At 41.1% G+C, this 19463-nt stretch overlaps 1 protein-coding gene across 1 annotated transcript in view; it reads right to left on the reverse strand.

Annotated features, from left to right (window-relative positions):
* Window positions 1-19463, reverse strand: part of PEX14 (peroxisomal biogenesis factor 14) — a 122039-nt gene that overhangs the window by 16308 nt on the left and 86268 nt on the right. The window contains exon 4 of the mRNA XM_075280045.1: window positions 3078-3206. Within this exon, the coding sequence (XP_075136146.1) occupies window positions 3078-3206 (129 nt within the window). The remainder of the gene's footprint in view (window positions 1-3077; window positions 3207-19463) is intronic.

Raw genomic sequence — 19463 nt, forward strand, 5'->3', positions numbered from 1 at the left:
TGGCCGACATCAGCAGGCACTGCACCAGAGCCAGGGAGAGGTAAATAACAGTGTTGTTTATGTTTGTATCCTCCCCTGGATCTCCAAGGGGTCAGTCGGTGTCTTCAGGGTGGGAGCCCAGGTCAAAAGTTTGCCTCCAGCCCCGCCATTCCTAGTTACGCCAGTGCATCTAGAGAATAGTTCAGGGAATATAACATTTCCTCCAATGTGTTAATTGAGTCTTCCACTACATTCACATCCAAAGCTGAATTCACAATTCACAAGTAAAGTTACTTAAAGGGATCCTATCATTAAAATGCATTTTCTTTCTCCCTAACACGTAGGAATAGCCTTAAGAAAGGCTATTCTTCTCCTACCTTTAGATGTCTACTCCACGCCACCGTTTGGTAGAAATCCCGATTTTCTTCGGTATGCAAATGAGTTCTCTTGCAGCACTGGGGGTGTCCCCAATGCTGCGAGAGAAATTTCCAACGCCGCCTCCATCTTCCTCTGGAACGGCCTCTCCTTGCGTCTTCTTCCGGGCCTTGGGCAGAGCCGACTGCGCATGCCCGCGGACATTTTCTTGTGGCCATTTATCCCAGCTTACTGTGTAAGCAGCCACAGGAAAATTGCCACGGGGCCCGACTGCACACGCCTAGCAGTATGAAACCAGCGCCGGAAAAAGATGCAAGGAGAGGCTGTTCCAGGCAAAGATAGAGGTGGCGCTGGAGATTTCTGTCGCAGCATTGGGGACACCCCCAGTGCTGTGAGAAAACTCATTTGCATACAGAAGAAAAACAGGATTTCTACCGAATGGCGGCGCGGAGAAGACATCTAAAGGTAGGAGAACGTGTTAGGGAGAAAAATTGCACTTTAATGATTGAATCCCTTTAAAGGGGTTTTCCAGCTTCAAATCGATTTTTCATACTATAGACCTATCCATAGGATAGCTCTGACACTCTGACCCTGTACAGATTAGCTGTTTCAGCAGAATCCAGGTTCTGGAAGCTGGTAGTGGACAGGGAGCATGTATAGCACCGCTCCTATACCAAGTAATAAGAGCGTTGTTGCAATTCCCTGGAACCACTGCTATATATTACAGCTGCAATATTCCTATTACTTTGTCCGGTGTCTGGAGGCTGATGGAACAGCTGAACTGTCTGGTGTTGGAGTATTGGACCCCACAGATGACCACTTCAAGAAGAGAAAGACAGACAATAGATAGGGAGGTTGTTTTTTCTTTACTAAATTTTTTTTGTAATATCTTCTAAATATAGTTGAAAAGCAAGGATAGACACGCTAGAGAAGCACTGCAGATTTCTGTAGACAGTTCTGTCGGTTCTGTCCATTGTTCTGATCCATCATCGCACTGAACTATGGACTAAAACATTGACAGCAAGAAGGATGCAGACTCAGCACCTTCTGTTTGCATCAATCAATCAAAAGTTTTTTTTTAAAAAAAGGATGATATTCGCTTTCTTCTGTCTTGTTTGTTACCGTTTCAAAGCAGAAGTTTTAGGCACAGGACTTTTTTGTCCTTGGGGAAAAAAAACTACAAAACAATTGAAGAAAGCTTCAGTATTGTTTTAGGATGCAAACTGAGGGTGCTCCATCTATATCCTTCATTCTGTCAGTTTCTCTGTCCGTTGTTCTGATCCTGTCAGAATGTGAACGTAGCCTAAAGCAGTTCATGATTTAAATGGCAACAAACAAATCCTTAAAGGGAACGTATCACCTTTTTTAAGATTTATTAAAACCAAGTGATTAAATAAGTTATATATATATATATATATATATATATATATATATATATATATATATATATATTTTATTTTTTTTTTACTTTTTTTTTTCTGTAACTTCTCGTCTAAGCTTTTCCCCTGCAAACCTAAATTTAGTGATATGCTTTACTGCAGCAAAAGGCTGGAGCCAATTCAATTGTTGTCAGTTCTAGGGGAGCGTTTTCTAGACCTGATTGCCCAGTCTTATGGATGATGATGAAAGCAGTGCTCCGACCCCTCCTCCGATCTCTCAGGTAGTTAATTACTTTACTATAGTAGTAATTAATTATCTGTGAGATCGGTGAAGGAGCAGGGGCTGGAGCGCTACTTCCGCCCATGTGATGTGGGGGTCATGACGAGGCCAGAACCCCGGGGTCCATCATCTCTGCCAGATCAGATAAGTGGTTTTAAATTCCCCCGGAGAACTACTTTAAGGGGGTTGTTCCAGATTAGAAAAACATAGCTACTTTTTCCAAAAAACAGTGCCACGCCTGTCCACAGGTTGTGCGTGATATTGCAGCTCAGTCCAATCTACTTCAAAGGAACTGCGCAGCAAAACTAGACTCAATTTACAGACAGGTGTGACGCTGTTTCTACAATTTTTTTTTTTTACTTCTATACAACACTTTCAAAGGGGATTTCTCACTACTACTTTAGGGGATAGGAAAGGGGATAAGTGTCTGCTTGCTGGATATCAGACTTCTGGGGCCTCCAGCTATAATGAGAATGAGGCCCCTTCCCTATGTGCATGGAGGTCACACATGGACCACCACTCCATTCACGTCTTGTGGCTGCTGGAGCTCCCAGTGATCAGACACTAATCCTATACAGTGAATGGGGAATAAGTGTTAGTGGGAAAACCCTTCTAAACACCACAAGCTATTCTGTGAGTACTGGAGGACAAGTGATTAATATGTGACTCCACCTTTGTATTACTTATTGCCTGTGTATTTGGCAGACTGTTTATTCCAGACGTTTCAAAAATACATCTAGATGCCATCAAATCGTTAAAAAACAAACAAACTAAATAGCACCACCCAGTGGCCATTTTAACAAGAAAAAAAAAACCAAACTTCTACAAAATATAATATTGGATTCTACGAGCAATATCCTAAAAAGGACCATAAAATTGTTTTATTATCGTAATGACTGTTTTATGCAGTCGGCGCTCGCTCAATATAAAAGTTATTTCTGAGCATATTTCATTTAATTGGATGAGGTTTAGGAATTAAATGCACATTTTTGTTGTACAGATGCAAAATAGCAACTTTTAAGTATTCATGTACGGATCGGTTACGGAAGTATGAAGTCACTCACGATAGGGTTGGACTGCCAGGTGGTGTGGTGGACCTGGGTGGGGTAAGCCAGGGGGACCCAAAGGGGGCGGATCATCATGGCCAGTGCCGGACTGCTGGAGTGCCAACTCAATCTCTTCATCACTTAATCCTACAAAGGAGAAGAAAAAAAGGAAAATTCACATGAGCTGAGAAACAAGACCCCTGCGTGTATGTGCGCAGAACTATCCCATTATGTCACTGTCACTTTAATATATATACCCAGAGGGCAATAAACTATGGCGCTCAATCTTATAGACTCAGATAGCGCGGATATTGTTTGAGGTTTGATTTTCTCATTCAATTTGCTTAATTTCTCAACAGTTTTATTACCGCGGCTCTGAGCTCAATACACCCCAACCACTCCCCTCCATGTAACACATCAGCAACAAATCCAGCTCATCTTCATCAACGGCCCAAAAACCTTTAACCCTTTCGGCCCGGACCAAAAAAGAACAAAGCGGGCAGATCGCGGTCGAGGATTTTTAATGGTTAAAGGTTGGTACCCCTCATTCAGCTCACGTAAGGCGCAATGAAACCAGACAAAACAGAAGAAAACTAACCAAAGCTAATTATGTAAAGAGGGAGCTCGTTAAGGCGCATCATTACTAGAGGAAAGGAGAGCAAGTCGACGTTTTATGACAAAAGGAGAAATAAAAAGGAAATCAAATGCACACTGAGCGATTATAGGGAAAAGGAGCAAAATCCAAAAAGAATACAAAATAGTCCCGGCAGCAAAATGCTGGAAGTCCAATCCCCCCCTTAAAGGCGTTATCTCATGAAAAGCATTTATCACCTATCTACAGGTGCAGCGGGTATATCGATCCCTAGATAAATATATGGCAGACCCACAGAGACTGAATGGAGCAGCAATGTGCATGTGACATGTGTGGACCCCCGTCTTTTTTGTAGATGGGTGATAAATACTAGAGATGAGCGAACAGTGTTCTATCGAACACATGTTCGATCGGATATCAGTGTGTTCGCCATGTTCGAATCGAATCGAACACCGCGTGGTAAAGTGCGCCAAAATTCGATTCCCCTCCCACCTTCCCTGGCGCCTTTTTTGCACCAATAACAGCGCAGGGGAGGTGGGACAGGAACTACGACACCGGGGGCATTGAAAAAAATTGGAAAAAGTCATTGGCTGCCGAAATCAGGTGACCTCCATTTTAGACGAATAGTGGATTTCAAATCCGGGTCATATGAGAATGTGAACTTTGTGACTATGAGACAGGGATAGCTGTACAGGCAGGGATAGCTAGGGATAACCTTTATTTAGGGGGGAATGTTATTAAAAATAACTTTTTGGGGCTCTATCGGGTGTGTAATTGTGATTTTTGTGAGATAAACTTTATCCCATAGGGATGCATTGGCCAGCGCTGATTGGCCAGAGTACGGAACTCGACCAATCAGCGCTGGCTCTGCTGGAGGAGGCGGAGTCTAAGATCGCTCCACACCAGTCTCCATTCAGGTCCGACCTTAGACTCCGCCTCCTCCAGCAGAGCCAGCGCTGATTGGCCGAATTCCGTACTCTGGCCAATCAGCACTGGCTAATGCAATGTATTGGCGTGATGAAGCAGTGCTGAATGTGTGTGCTTAGCACACACATTCAGCTCTACTTCATCGGGCTAATAGAATGCATTGGCCAATCAGCGCTGGCCAATGCATTCTATTAGCTTGATGAAGCAGAGTGTGCACAAGGGTTCAAGCGCACCCTCGGCTCTGATGTAGCAGAGCCGAGGCTGCACAAGGGTTCAAGCGCACCCTCGGCTCTGATGTAGCAGAGCCGAGGGTGCACTTGAACCCTTGTGCACCCTCGGCTCTGCTACATCAGAGCCGAGGGTGCGCTTGAACCCTTGTGCACCCTCGGCTCTGCTACATCAGAGCCGAGGGTGCGCTTGAACCCTTGTGCAGCCTCGGCTCTGCTACATCAGAGCCGAGGGTGCGCTTGAACCCTTGTGCACACTCTGCTTCATCAAGCAGAGTGTGCACAAGGGTTTTCTCCAAACAGGAGAAAAAAACTGCTAGTGACTCCCACTGAAATGAATGGGAGGCGTTTTTTAGGAGGATTTTGAGGTAGATTCTGTATCAAAATCTGCCTGCAAAAAACTCAGTGTGAACTGACCCTAAGGGCTAGTTCACATGGGACAAGAGGGGGGGGGGATTTTGCCGCGGAATTAGCCTCAAAATCCGCCCCCCTCACAATAAAGGTCTATGTAGACCGCTAGCGTTCTTGTTCCCGCTAGCGGGGAAAAAAAGCGAGCGGCCCTTCTTCAGGCGAATTCCGTAGCTGATTCAGCCGCGGCGTACGCCTTGTGACAGCACCCTCCGGACTGGGCCTATTCATTTGGGCCTAATCCGGAGCAGAAAGCCGCAACGGAATGTGCACACTTGGAATTCCCCGTGTGAACTAGCCCTTACTATTACACCTGTCTTTATTTCTCATCTCAGCCATTCTGTTCTTACTCTGTACACAAGGCAGGTCTCTTTACATTGGGTTGTATGGAGAGGGGAGGAGAAGCAGAGACACAGAATGAGTCGTTTCCATCAGAAAAAGGAAAAACTGTCTCTCTATAGTGCAGATAAGTGGTCTCTCTATAGTGTAGTTGTATCACTCCACTGAGGAGCTCTCCTCTTCCTCCACATCCCTTCTTCATAGACATCTATTGTACAGATTTGAACAGTTGCAGAAGGAACCAGTTTTCTTATATTATGTATATTACAAAGTTTGTTTTCTTCACCTAAGCTATGGATTTATGAACAAAAAGGTGTACATTACACCAGAGGTCAATAGGGGATTTACTTTTGCAATATAGTCCAAAACATAAGGATGCATTACAGTTTGGTGCATAAGGCATTAAGGCTTTTTTACCATTTTGGGGTAAATTGAAACGTAAATCACAATGTAGCTTTCTTTTTTCATTTTAATAAATCTGCCGCTATGTGTTTGCAAGTACAACAAGCCATATGCAGTCTGATCTTGCAGTCATATTTCCTATTCATTTGCCGATTATTTTTGCAAATCCACGGTAAGTTAGCTAAAAAGAGAGCACAAATGGAGAGAAATGTAACTGAATAATCAGACTACACAGGGTTTCTTTGCAGTTGTTAACCATAGAGACAAATGGAGTGTGCATGAAAGTTGCAGAAACAAAAAATACCTTTCATCATCCCCATCAATTCATGCTCTGTCATCCTTTAAAAGTCCCCACCACTCCTGAGTGAGTGGTGTCCGGTAGGAGCAGGCAAAGGAGCGTCATCCAGAACTCCAATCAGAGGTAGGCAGTGTCAAGAGCTCTGAACTGCATCCCCTTGCCTGTCTTGACTTTACAGAGTATATTTGGCACCAAGCACCAAATCTTACTGCACCGATTGCTCAGGAATAGTTCAGGTTAGAGAAAATATTCCAAGTGTGTTGGACTTAGTGGAATGGTGCCTATGAGAGGATGAAGAGAGTCCAATTGTGGAACGTCCTCTTTAATGAAGACAATGAGGGGAATTCTTACTAGTGCTTTCTATACCAGTCTTAACCAATTTCCCTGCTGACATGAGATACACCCGATTTATTAAAGAGTCTCGCCCCTTTTCACAATTCGGGTGCCTCCTGTGAGCTAGAGTTTAAATCCACACCAGCCAGGGACTGGCATAGAACTCAGGTATAGCACATGCCAGCTTACCAACATGAGTCATAGTAAATATAATGATCCGAGGCATCCCTACCCCACCTTGACCTGGCATTGATGTGTAAAATTCTACCTAAAGTTGCAAATATGCACATATATTTTAATGAAATGGTTTCAGACTAATATACTACAAGTGCCCACAAGATAGAAAGCGGAGAGCATTGGGACATTCATTCAAATGTCAATTTGCCCATGCCAAGCAAACCTGCTCACTATAGCAGATAAAATGTTACAGCGAATAAAGATGAGGCTGCAATAGTGTCAGCTCCTAGGCCAACAGCAGAATGAATACAAAGTATGAAAGCAACTCAATATACCAGTGAAGTCAGGGCTACATATGGAGAGACGTGGACAGTCACTGACTATGGGTAAAATGAACAGGTTCCAGCAGCACAGAGCACTTCAGGACTCCTGTACTGATCTTGTAGGAAACAGTGACTTTTTCATTTATTCTGTTCCTTCACCAAGCAAGAGTGTTTGCCCAATCCGCAGCAGATTTAGTCACAGGCACGGACATAAAAATACCCTTTTAATAATTTTATGACATTTGCAATAAAGGAACAGAAGCAGCAACAAAAATATGGTGCCCTGATAGTTACAGTAAAGACGGAGAATATTGAAATTGTAACAAAACTGCAATATGACAAATACAGCAACAAGTAAAACTATTCTAAAACAAATAATGTTACAACAGAATTGTCTCTTTTTCCCTGAATGATATGGCTGCGCGTAGTACAAGTAGGAAACCTGACCCGTATGGAATATCTACTTGTGCAATTACAGCAGCAAAACATTCAGAATAATCTTCCTGTAAAATTCTATGGTCAAAATAATCTGTAAACTATACAAGCTGTGCACCACATTTATTGTTTTAGACAAATTTTGGGCCTGACTCTATTAAGAGGATTAGTGGGAAAGAGGCATGACTTTAGACACACAGACATGTATAGTGGGTACAGAAAGTATTCAGACCTCTCTAAATTTTTCACGCTTTGTTTTCATTGCAGCCATTTGCTAAAATCAAAAAAGTTCATTTTATTTCTCATTAATGTACGCTCAGCATCTCATCTTGACAGATAAAAACCAGAAATGTAGATATTTTTGCAAATTTATTAAAATTTTAAAATATCACATGGTCATAAGTATTCAGACCCATTGCTGTGACACTCATATTTGACTCACATGCTGTCCATTTCTTTCTGATCCTCCTTGAGATGGTTCTACTCCTTCATTGGATTCCAGTTATGTTTAATTAAACTGATTAGTCTTGATTAGGAAAGGCACACACATATATATATATATATATATATATATATATATATATATATATATATATATATACACACACACACACAAAGACCTCACAGTGCGTGTCAGAGCAAATGAGAATTATGAGGTCAAAGGAACTGCCCAAGGAGCACAGAGACAGAATTTTGGCAAGGCACAGGTCTGGCCAGGGTTACAAAAGAATTTCTGCAGCACTCAAGGTTCCTAAGGGCACAGTGGCCTTCATAATCCTTAAATGGACGAAGTTTGGGATGACCAGAACTCTTCCTAGACCTGGCTGTCCAACCAAACTGAGCAATCATGGGAGAAGAGCCTTGGTGAGAGAAGTAAAGAAGAACCCAAAAGATCACTGTGGCTGAGCTCCAGAGATGTAGTAGGGAGATGGGAGAAAGTTACACAAAGTCAACTATCACTGCAGTCCTCGATCAGTCGGGACTTTATGGCAGAGTGGTCCGAAGGAAGCCTCTCGTCAGTGCAAGACATATGAAAGCCCACATAGAGTTGGACATAAATCACATGAAGGACTCCCAGACTACGAGAAATAAGATTCTCTGGTCTTATGAGACGAAGATTGAACTTTTTGGCGTTAATTCTAAGCAGTATGTGTGGAGAAAACCAGGCATTGCTCATCACCTGCCCAATACAATCCCAACAGTGAAACATGGTGGTGGCAGCATCATGCTATGGGAGTGTTTTCCAGCTGCAGGGACAGGACGACTGGTTGCAACTGAAGGAAAGATGAATGGGGCCAAGTACAGAGATATCCTGGAAGAAAACCAGTGCTCAGGACCTCAGACTGGGCCGAAGGTTCACCTTCCAACAAGACAATGACCCTAAGCTCACAGCTAAAATAACAAAGGAGCAGCTTTGGAACAACTCTGTAACCAATGCTGACTGGCCTATCCAGAGCCCTGACCTCAACCCAACTGAGCATCTCTGGAGAGACCTGAAAATTGCCGTCCACCAACCTGACGGAACTGGTGAGGATCTGCAAGGAAGAATGGCAGAGGGTCCCCAAATTCAGATGTGAAAAACTTGTTGTATCATTCCCAAAAAGACTCTGGCTGTACTAGCTCAAAAGGGGCAAATACTCAATACTGACCAAGGGGTCTGAATATTTATGACCATGTGATATTTCCGTTATTCTTTTTTTAATGAATTTGCAAAAATATCTACATTTCTGTTTTTTTCTGACAAGATGGGGTGCAGAGTGTACATTAATGAGAAATAGAATGAACTTTATTGATTTTAGCAAATGGCTGCAATGAAACAAAGTGAAATAATTAAAGGGGTCTGAATACTTTCCGTACCCACTGTATGAGGGTGCTATTACAGGTGTTGTCTAACTCATGTTAACACTTGTGCTGTTTATTCAACCCTGTTAAAAATAACTAAGAAAGATAAAAAATGCCTAAAGTTGCTTCAAGAAATAAATGCAGCAGGGTGTAATAAAGCATAAAAGACGTCTCATCTATCTTAATAGTAAATAATGCTAATAGGCTAGCTCACCCCATCATTTATGGAGCACTACATATACAAATTGCCTTACACAAATAAGCTATTATATGATAGCATACATGGACAGACAAGGAAAATTTACCTGAGACACCTTCACACCAAATTAATGGGCAGGAGACTACCCAGGGACTAGTGGACTATAACTAGAGTAATGGATGAGAAGCCTGAGGTGTTTTCTTAAAGAGATCTTTCTCTAAAATCTCACCTCATATTTAAGAGTTAAAGTTTTCATTTCCGTAGATTTTGGTAGGTTTATGCCACTAGTAAAACATGGTCCATAAGATGCTGCTTAAGGTTAGAAATAGGTGTTTGCACATGGCATATTTATGCACGATCCAACGCATTCACAACAGAGCAGTGGAGAAAAACTGTACCAAGCTTTACTTGTAAAGGCAATGGTCCATAACAGTTACCTTAACTGAGCTTCATTAGAAAGTGCTTCCTATAGACAATGATAGAACTACTCTAAAACTGCCCCTTATGTAAAAGATAACTACCACAATACTGCCTTCTATATACAAAAATAGAACTATTATTATACTGACCTACACAAAAAAAATTTAAAAAAAAATACATAATCAAATGTCTGTGATAAAAATCATTTATTATTTGCGTATGCACATCTCTTTTCCGATTTCAATGAAAAAGAATGTGACACCTATAATTCTGCCCAATATACAAGAAGATGACTACTAAAATATTGCTCAGTGTACAAGAATGTAACTACTATAATACTGCCCCCATGCACAAGAAAATAGCTACTATACTATGAACAAGCATATTACTACCTCCTTCCTACAAGAATATAACTACTATAATACTGCCCCTAGGTACAAGAATATAACTACTATAATACTGCCTCTGTATACAAAAATATAACTACTATAATACTTCCGCTGTGTTCAAGAATACAACTTTTATAATACTGCCTCTGTGTATAAGAATATAACTACTATAATACTTATAGTAGTACCTCCTATTTACAAAAATATAATTACTATAATATTATCCTCTATGTACAATGTAAGTACTATAAGGCTAGGGCTACACTGCAAATTTTTGGAGACATTCTAAGGGCCCCTTCACAAGGCATAAGTGTGCCGCTCATTTAGACACGTATACACGTGTCCGAGTGCAGCGCTTCAAAACAGAGCTCATTGATTTCAATGAGAAGCGCACGTATATCGGCATATACGCGAGCTTCCCATTGAAATCAATGAGCTCTGTTTTGAAGCGCCGCGCTCGGACACGTGTATACGTGTCTAAATGAGCGGCGCACTTATGCCTTGTGAAGGGGCCCTTAGAATGTCTCCAAAAATTTGCAGTGTAGCCCTAGCCTTATAGTACTTACATTGTACATAGAGGATAATATTATAGTAATTATATTTTTGTAAATAGGAGGTACTACTATAAGTATTATAGTAGTTATATTCTTATACACAGAGGCAGTATTATAAAAGTTGTATTCTTGAACACAGCGGAAGTATTATAGTAGTACAGCCCCTATGTACGAAAATACTACTACAATAATATAGTCCTCTATGTATAACAATATAATTACTATAATATATGTGTATGTTGAAGATCTAACTACTATAATTTTTACTCTAAAGCATTTTTGCTACACCGGCTTAAAACATTTCACAGTATTGTAACTAGAATATTGTCTCCAAGTACAAAAATATAGTTACTAAAATCTCACCTCTTATGTACCCATGTACAAAAAATATAACTACTGTCATATATTTTATTTCTCTTACTTGTACATATTTTGTAGCACTTTGCAGACATTGCGGTCACTGTCCCATTTAGGGCTCACAATCTAATTTCCCTATCAGTCTGACTTTGGAGTGTGGGAGGAAGCTGGAATACCCAAAGAAAACCTGCACAAACATGGGGAGAACATACAAACTCCTTGCAAGGCTATAGTGCTAACCACTGACTACAATATTATCCCATGCAAAAAAATGAAATAAATAAAACTAGCGTAACCTCTATTTACAAGAATGTAACTAGTATAATACTGTCCCCTGTGTACAAAAATACTACCATAATACTGACCATATGTGGGGAAAAAAACGTATAATTACTTACACATTATTCCCTATGTATAAGAATGTAATTACTGTAATACTGCCCTGTGTACAAGAATATAAGCACTATAATACTGTCCTCTATGGACAAGAATATAACTACTATTAGACCACACACTATGATACAAAGTAAGAATGCTTACAAAATAAAAGTCTTAATAATTCATTTGTGTCAAATACCAAAATGAAGTGAATGAATAGAAGAGAAAGCTAATTTAATATTTGCTGTGACCACTCTGTAGAAGAGCAGTCCTGGAAGTGATGCTATGGCCCTTATCTCAACATCATCCAGTCTGTCTGGGATTACATGAAGAGGCAGAAGGATTGGAGCAAACCCTCATGTACAGAAAATCTGAGCTTAATTCTCTAAGATGTTTGAAAAAATCTCTCCACTGACTTTTAAAAACTGTCTGCAAGTTTCACTATAAGGAGTGATGCTATCTTGAAGGCAAAGGGTGGTGACACCAAATAGGCCAAAATTATCTGATCAATGGGAAAGGAGGAAACAACAAGCACATATTGACTGTATGGGGCTGTTTCTGACGCCTGTACTATACACAACATGGTACTGGAAACGGTTGGCTCTGTGCCCTGTGTAGTGGCGGGGCGCTGGTACTGCAACTCAGCTCCCATTTCAATTTCTAACCCCTGGACAACCCCCTTAATACTTCTATTTGTGAAAGCATTCTAACAATAGGTTCACACTAGTGATGGGTATTGTTCTTCTGGCTCATCGGCGTAACAGAAAAATAAGACAGTGGACACTGATGGAGCCCGAGGGACCACAATGACTATAATGGGGCCTATAGGGTGTCCATTGGGTAGTTTTTTGGGGGTTTTTTAAGCTGAAATTACCAAGAAAAATCCAGCTTGTAGGAATATTTCATCCAGCCATTGTGGCTGAGACTTGCCTTACTATCCAGCATTTTTTCCCATGGTACTGTAACCTCTAGAATATTGTTCTCTATGTACAAGGGTATAACTACTATATTACTACCCCTTATATAAAATATAACTTCTATAATACTGCCCCTTATGGTGGAGACTATGGCTACTATAATCCCGACTCCCATGTACAATAACGTGGATCTAAAAGAGGAAGATCATTTTTGCATCTGAATTGTTCTTCAAGAGGTAGTAGCCTGCTTAAAATGGCCTATCGAAAATTCCATCACCACAACAAAAAGAAATCTTAATATTTTTGAAGTACCTATAAGACGCCACGAGTCGATATTGTGTGAACTGTTGTTTCAGCATTCATTGTGAATATTTCATAACCTCCGCCGTATATATGTAATTCACAGGACGCGAAACCTGTATCAACTCTCCTACCCCCCTCAACAGACGGATGACAAGAGGTTAACAAGAGCAGATCGTCCGAGAGAGAAGGACGTTGCAGCGTTGGCTGATATTATAAACTCCTTGCCGTTGTTTATCACCAGCCTGACTAATGCAGCTTTTTTTTTTTTTTTTTTTTTTTGTTTCGAATAATCTAATGCAAATTAGACACACGCGTCTCCCAGTTGATTGCTATCTGAGCTGAATAATCTGCGAGACACCGAGGGGACACAAGGCAAGGACTCGGCAGAGCGAGATGCCTGGCAGTCACACAGTAACCATCAACCTTAGGATTGCAACAGCATCTTACACCACACAGACACCTCTATATTACAGGATGGAAGCCATTTCTCTACATATACCATTTTATAGTATTTTTCTCACCCAAAAAATTCACTTCGCTTACAAATATAAACGCAGCAGCATCTTATAGCATATATATATATATATATATATATATATATATATTTTTTTTTTAATACCAGCATGTAGGAAACAACATTATGGAATTGCATGAATAGCGATTGTCTAATATACCATAATGAAGCATTATGTCATGTGAGTGTCCTAACAGAGGCTCCTATGGAATCCTGTACTGACGGAATACAGACTGCCACAGCTCTGACCGGACCTTAACCAGATCCTTATTAGGGGTGGCTCCAAAAATATTATATTAGGCAAATGCTTCTAGAAAAAAAAAATTCCCTGTAATAATGTTGGAAGTATATCGCTATCGTTCCATACGATATCAGAGTTTTCTTGTAGAAATAATCCATATTGACCTACTCTCTGCTTTTTAGGTTCTGTTCACATGTAGGAATTTGATGCAGATTTTGAGACAGATTCGGGGCCAAATTTTACCCGGTTTTCAATACAGAGATCAAAAGAGGATGCTGAGAAAGTAAGTTACTTTCCCCGTGGATTCTGCCACAGAACCCGTGGTGCGCGGCACTCGGCTAGTAACCCACTTCTCATCTGAGGTGAATGAGCGAGAGAACCCCACGGCAGAAAACCAGAGGTGTAAGTATGAACGAGTCCTTAAAGAAAGTTCTTGTGGTGGATCTTTCATCTGGAACTACCATACAAAGTCCACCACTCTCTGCTGGCGGCAAAAAGATTTCCTATTCCCATCCACTTCAATGGAAGGAATTTTTTACCCTTACAGCGACCAATCCTAGTTTTGTTTACACTAGAAAAATCCAATACTGGAGCTCAAGTAAGCGGTTAGGCTGCGTTCACGCAGAGTTTTTTGGTCAGCAAACTGACTCAAATTCCTCCTCCTAAACAACGCCTCCCCATAGGACTGTATGGTGAGGTGTTTTTTGAAGGAGTAATTTGAGTAAGTTTCCTGACCAAAAAACTCCACGTGAAAGCAGCCTTAGGTGTGAGCAGACAGCAGAATGATGAATGCAGCTCTGGAGTACAATACAGGATGCAACTCAGAATCAGAACATTAGCAATACAATGTATTTATACACAGATTATATCTATTTATAAGTAAGTAGATCAATAGATAGGAGATAGATAGATAGATAGATAGATAGATAGATAGATAGATAGATAGATAGATCGATCACACACCTACTATATACGGTCTGCGATGTTTCAGCTATTTCGTTTAGAAAGCTGCACAGAAAATGGGAACCATTAGTTCTGTCAACTCCCGCTGGTCGTTTGCCAATTTCATGGCTTTTGGGTCAGCCTCACTGACTTTAACATCAGCCATATTAGAGTCCCAGCCAGGTGTCAGTGATCTTTTATTGCAAAATTTGTTGGCTCCTAAAACCTTAATGCCTTTTCCCTGCACCGCTCCTATGTCTATAGGTCACCTACTCCAATGTACACATGTAGCAGAGCTGAATTTGTCTCTCAAGGATCTGTATCATTTGTGATATAGAATGTCGTTCATTTTACGTAAATCCACACGTTGTAATAATACCGCGATAGGTGCCAAATGACAAACTTAACATGATGTATAAGAACTATATAACCACTTCTTACTTCTTCTTTTCTTCCATCTAAACTTGGCTTGGAATGAATTCCGCTGCCATCTTATTAGCCATTTATCCCCACATTACGCACAAGGTGGGCTCCTTGTGTTAACGTCTAAGACACGCAGCGCCCCCGCCGCCGCAAAAACCTCAGGGTGAGGTGCTGAAGGCGGCAGGAGCGGTAATGAGAGGGTTAAGGTTGAGTTGGGAGAGCATACAGGGCGAGAGAGCCGTTAAAAGTCCCCGGCTGACCCTTAAGACCCCTATTTCCCAGAGCCCTGTATAAAATTGAATTTTTTAAACATAAATTACACGTAATGACGACACAGTAAAAACTAACAGTAATGGAAAGCTGTGCTGTATTTCATTAGGCGAGCGTATTCTGTGCTACCTGATACAGACGGCTCTTGTTTATGAGTTAGTGTGTTAGCAGATGTGGATAGAGGCATTCTCCTCGACCTTGCTCTTCTCATTGGGGCATGAAATTACGATGCCAGCACCTTCATATTACAGCCATAAATACTGTAAACTGCAAATTTAAGCCAACGGCTCCTATTGTCTCTGAACATAAAGCTGATCGGTATTTATTTAAAAGGGGCGAGGGAAAAATATTATATATCACATTGTTTATGGGTTTTATACCCCTCCCCCTTGCGCAGCAGCAGAGAGATCTGCCTGTGTGTGTGTATGAGCGCATATATATATATATATATATATATATATATATATATATATATATATATATATACGCTGCACACACACAGAGAAAACCTATGGGTGTGTGTTATAAAATTGTATATATAGATATACAAGATTGTATCCAATGGATTTATATTTTTCCTAATTGACACAATTATAATAATTAAAAACGTGAATTACAATTAAGTTTTTTTAGATTTTTGGACACAAGACCAGTAATACCAGTAATGATGGATTACAATGGTCTTATATATGGCAAACAGAACTAAACACTATGGGGCAAATGTACAATTGTGGTTGCAAATTGACCTTTGTAAAAATAAGTCTGGAGCAAATCTGCGCGACTAGTTTTCAGACTTGGGGTGTGGCTTTACATAAATGGGTGTGGTTTAACCTAGGACTACACAGAGACTTTGGCCCCCAACTTCCATTGTGCAACAAAAAAAGTGCTTGGTCACCCTGCTGCTCCTTCACTAATGTTAACAAACAGAGTTGCAACTTCAACTTGCAAAAAAATCCAACACTATTTGATAATTTTGGGACTAGATGTCGGGATCTTGGCAAATGGGGTGAGGATGCAATTGCATTCTGTAATTTTACTGAAGGAGTCACAGGGCACCAGGCAATTTTTGGTCATCTAATGGGAGTCGCAGCCAAAATCGCTGAGTAGCCCTAGACTTTGTGGGAAATGTGGCATTCCATAATTGAAACAAAATTTTTGCACCTAAATTTTGGCCTAAAGTAATTTAACAAATAGGTGGTATAAGCTTAGACCAGACAGTCTAAAAAAAGTAGCAGATGTATCATCCAGCTTCATTGTGATAAATATGGTGCATTTTCAGACTGCCTGTCTACGCTGACAATGTCTATTAGTAAATTTGAGCATATGATATTTTCCTAGAATACAACACTCGATGATTGACATGTGTGTAAAAATGCATGTGGCAGAGTAGCAAAGCTCCAGCAAGAGTTGTGACCCAGCTTTTCTAGAGTCCTGAAGAGCAAATCTGCCTAGTTATATAGAGCAGATTGTGCCTTACTCAGTCGCTGTGTAATATCACACAACTTTCTTAAATACAGATAGACTAAAATATAGAGTTTGCTTCAGTCCTGTAGATGACAATGCCCCCAGGAGCTTGACGTGCTGGCTGTGCTTGACATTTTCCAGGCTGATAGACTCATGACCTATCCTTAGGTTAGATTCGACACCCAGGACTCTCACCTGTCAACTGTTTGAAGAAACGCGCAGAAATCAAGCACAGTGCCACACATTGCATAGTAGCTGTGCTTGGTATCATGGCTCAGCCCTACTCACTTGAATGGGACTGCACTGCGAAAAGACCATGTGACCAATGAAAGTGATGTTGCATGGCCTGTGAAGCAGGAGCACCCGTACCGCTATAAACCATTCCCAGAATGTCTCTGGTTCTATAGGTAACGGCTACACATACCAGTATAGGTGCTGCTCATAAAAATACCTAGATAAATTTCTTTACCTTGGAATACAATAACAGTTTTTGGTGTTCAGCTTGGGGTAAGATTTACTTCTTACATCTATATACAGAAACCAAACCACCTGTAAGACAGCAATTGCTGACTTGTCTCCCAGTGCATAAAGCAGGTAGGGAAAAAAACTGCAGGAGACGGCAACCCATGTGCTAAGGCAAAAGTGCAAGACCATGCTGTGGTGTCATCAGCACCTCCCCAGAGCACAAATTACACTTTAAAAGAAACGTGCAAAGCAGGCATGGACGCGTGCCATACACACAGCCCTCTTCTACCTTATATCATACAGGAGCCTGTGTCAGGAAGTAAATAATAGGCCTCTGTTAGATGTGCTAGAATTTTCCCCTTTGCAAGGTACAAGGACTGTTCCATAGCGGGGAGCTTCTCACTTAGAAAATCCATCTTTAAACACCCTACTAGTGAATTTGGTGTTAAAGGTGCAATACATGCGTGTGACCAGAAAGACACGGGGGCGCCTATTCTTCAAAGCTGTGTGGGACTGACAGCTAGCGGCCCAACTGGTCAGACACCTACCCTGCTGGATAAGGGCCTTTACAACCCCTTTAATACAGGGAGGTGGCTTGTTCAAGGCAGAAAAAGAAGAAAAAGAGAGGAATTTAATAAGTCACAAATTTTGTGATTTTGTCAGACAATTTTTGCTCAAAAATTTACAACTTTTCCCTGTTCGAGTGTAGCTTTACACACAGCATTTGTTGGAAAAATGCCTCTGCAGTTTATGATGCAGTTTTATGTAGGAAGGAGAAGTGTAAGATCTTCCTCTATCTTTCCCATTACTTGGATTTCTCTTTTGACTTTGGCTCAACAAAACTGAACAAAAAACTGCCTTAGGGTGCATTCACACTGAGTAAACGCTAGCTTATTTTGTAAAGTAAAATTACACTTGTAAATTTTGCTATCCCATTGACTTCAATGACATTTTACAGGCGTATTTTTACAGGCGTATTTTTACAGGCGTATTTTTTACAGGCGTATTTTTACACTTGTAAAAAAATATCATTGAAGTCAATGGGATAGCAAAATTTACAAGTGTAATTTTACTCTACAAAATAAGCTAGCGTTTACTCAGTGTGAATGCACCCTTAGGCTAAGGCCCCACAGGCCGTAATCAGCGTAAAGAACCGCTGCATGAACGCATTGGGGTTCTTTCCGCAGCGCTTTTAAGAGAAAGTTCACAGTTTTCCTCTGCGGACTTTCTCTTAACATTATATCTACGGGAAAGCCGCTGGCGTTACCGTAGATATAATGGGTATGCTGCGATTTGCAAAGCCGTGTCCGCGCTGCGATTTCTTCCGCAAAGTGGGGGTGGGATTCACATGAATCCCATCCACTTTGCCTGCACTGTACAATGCCACGATTTTTCAGCGTAGATGCCACAGGCAAATTGCGGCGTTTACATCCCGTGGGGCCCCGGCCTTAAAAGCACAGGGTGTGAAACTAGCTTCAAGCACGTTCTTTCTTTTGCCACTTTTACAAAAAGTAGGTGGGCATAGGTGAGGTTTATCACAGGAGGCTCAGGCATGGCCTCCCACAACCTGGTCAAATTTCTGTAATAAATGTGCCCCTTAATAAAGTAGAGGGAATTGTTTTCAATGGCAGTCAGAGATCAGAACAAGACGCTAAGAAAATAGGCATCCTACTCGAGCTTGGTGTGGTGCGGTTGATAAAGCTGCGCAGTCCATGGCGTGAAGTCATCCCACCGATTAGACCCAATTACCTGAAACTAATTAGACGTAGAACGATGATCCTATGCTTTGGCTTTCCTGCAGGGGCGGAAATGAAGAGGAATTTGAGGTGGATGTCTGTTTCAGGGTCCATTCACACGGAGGAAAATGGTGAGGAATTTCAGTACTGAAAAAAAAGCCTCTCACTGACTTCAATGGGTTCCTTTTTCTGCGAAGGAACCAATTGAAGTCAATGGGAGGCTTTTTTTTCAGTGCTGAAATTCCACACCAAATTCCTCACCATTTTCCTCTGTGTGAACGAGCCCTTAAGTTAATTTACATTTTCCGCCTTGTGAACCTGGCATAACTGAACAGCCAATTGACTTCAATAGGAATTGTGTAAATCTTCATTTTCCCTGTGATGCTGTCAGGTTTTCCACAAATTACAGCGGTCCCTAGAATAGCCTCATATATAATATAACATTTTGTATATTGTAATATAATGTAGGTAATATTTTCAACACATACCATGGTCTTTTCTGATCCATTGCAACTTCAAAACAGATCTC

This window comes from Leptodactylus fuscus, chromosome 6 (assembly GCF_031893055.1).
Source record: "Leptodactylus fuscus isolate aLepFus1 chromosome 6, aLepFus1.hap2, whole genome shotgun sequence".
Taxonomy (NCBI): Eukaryota; Metazoa; Chordata; class Amphibia; order Anura; family Leptodactylidae; genus Leptodactylus; species Leptodactylus fuscus.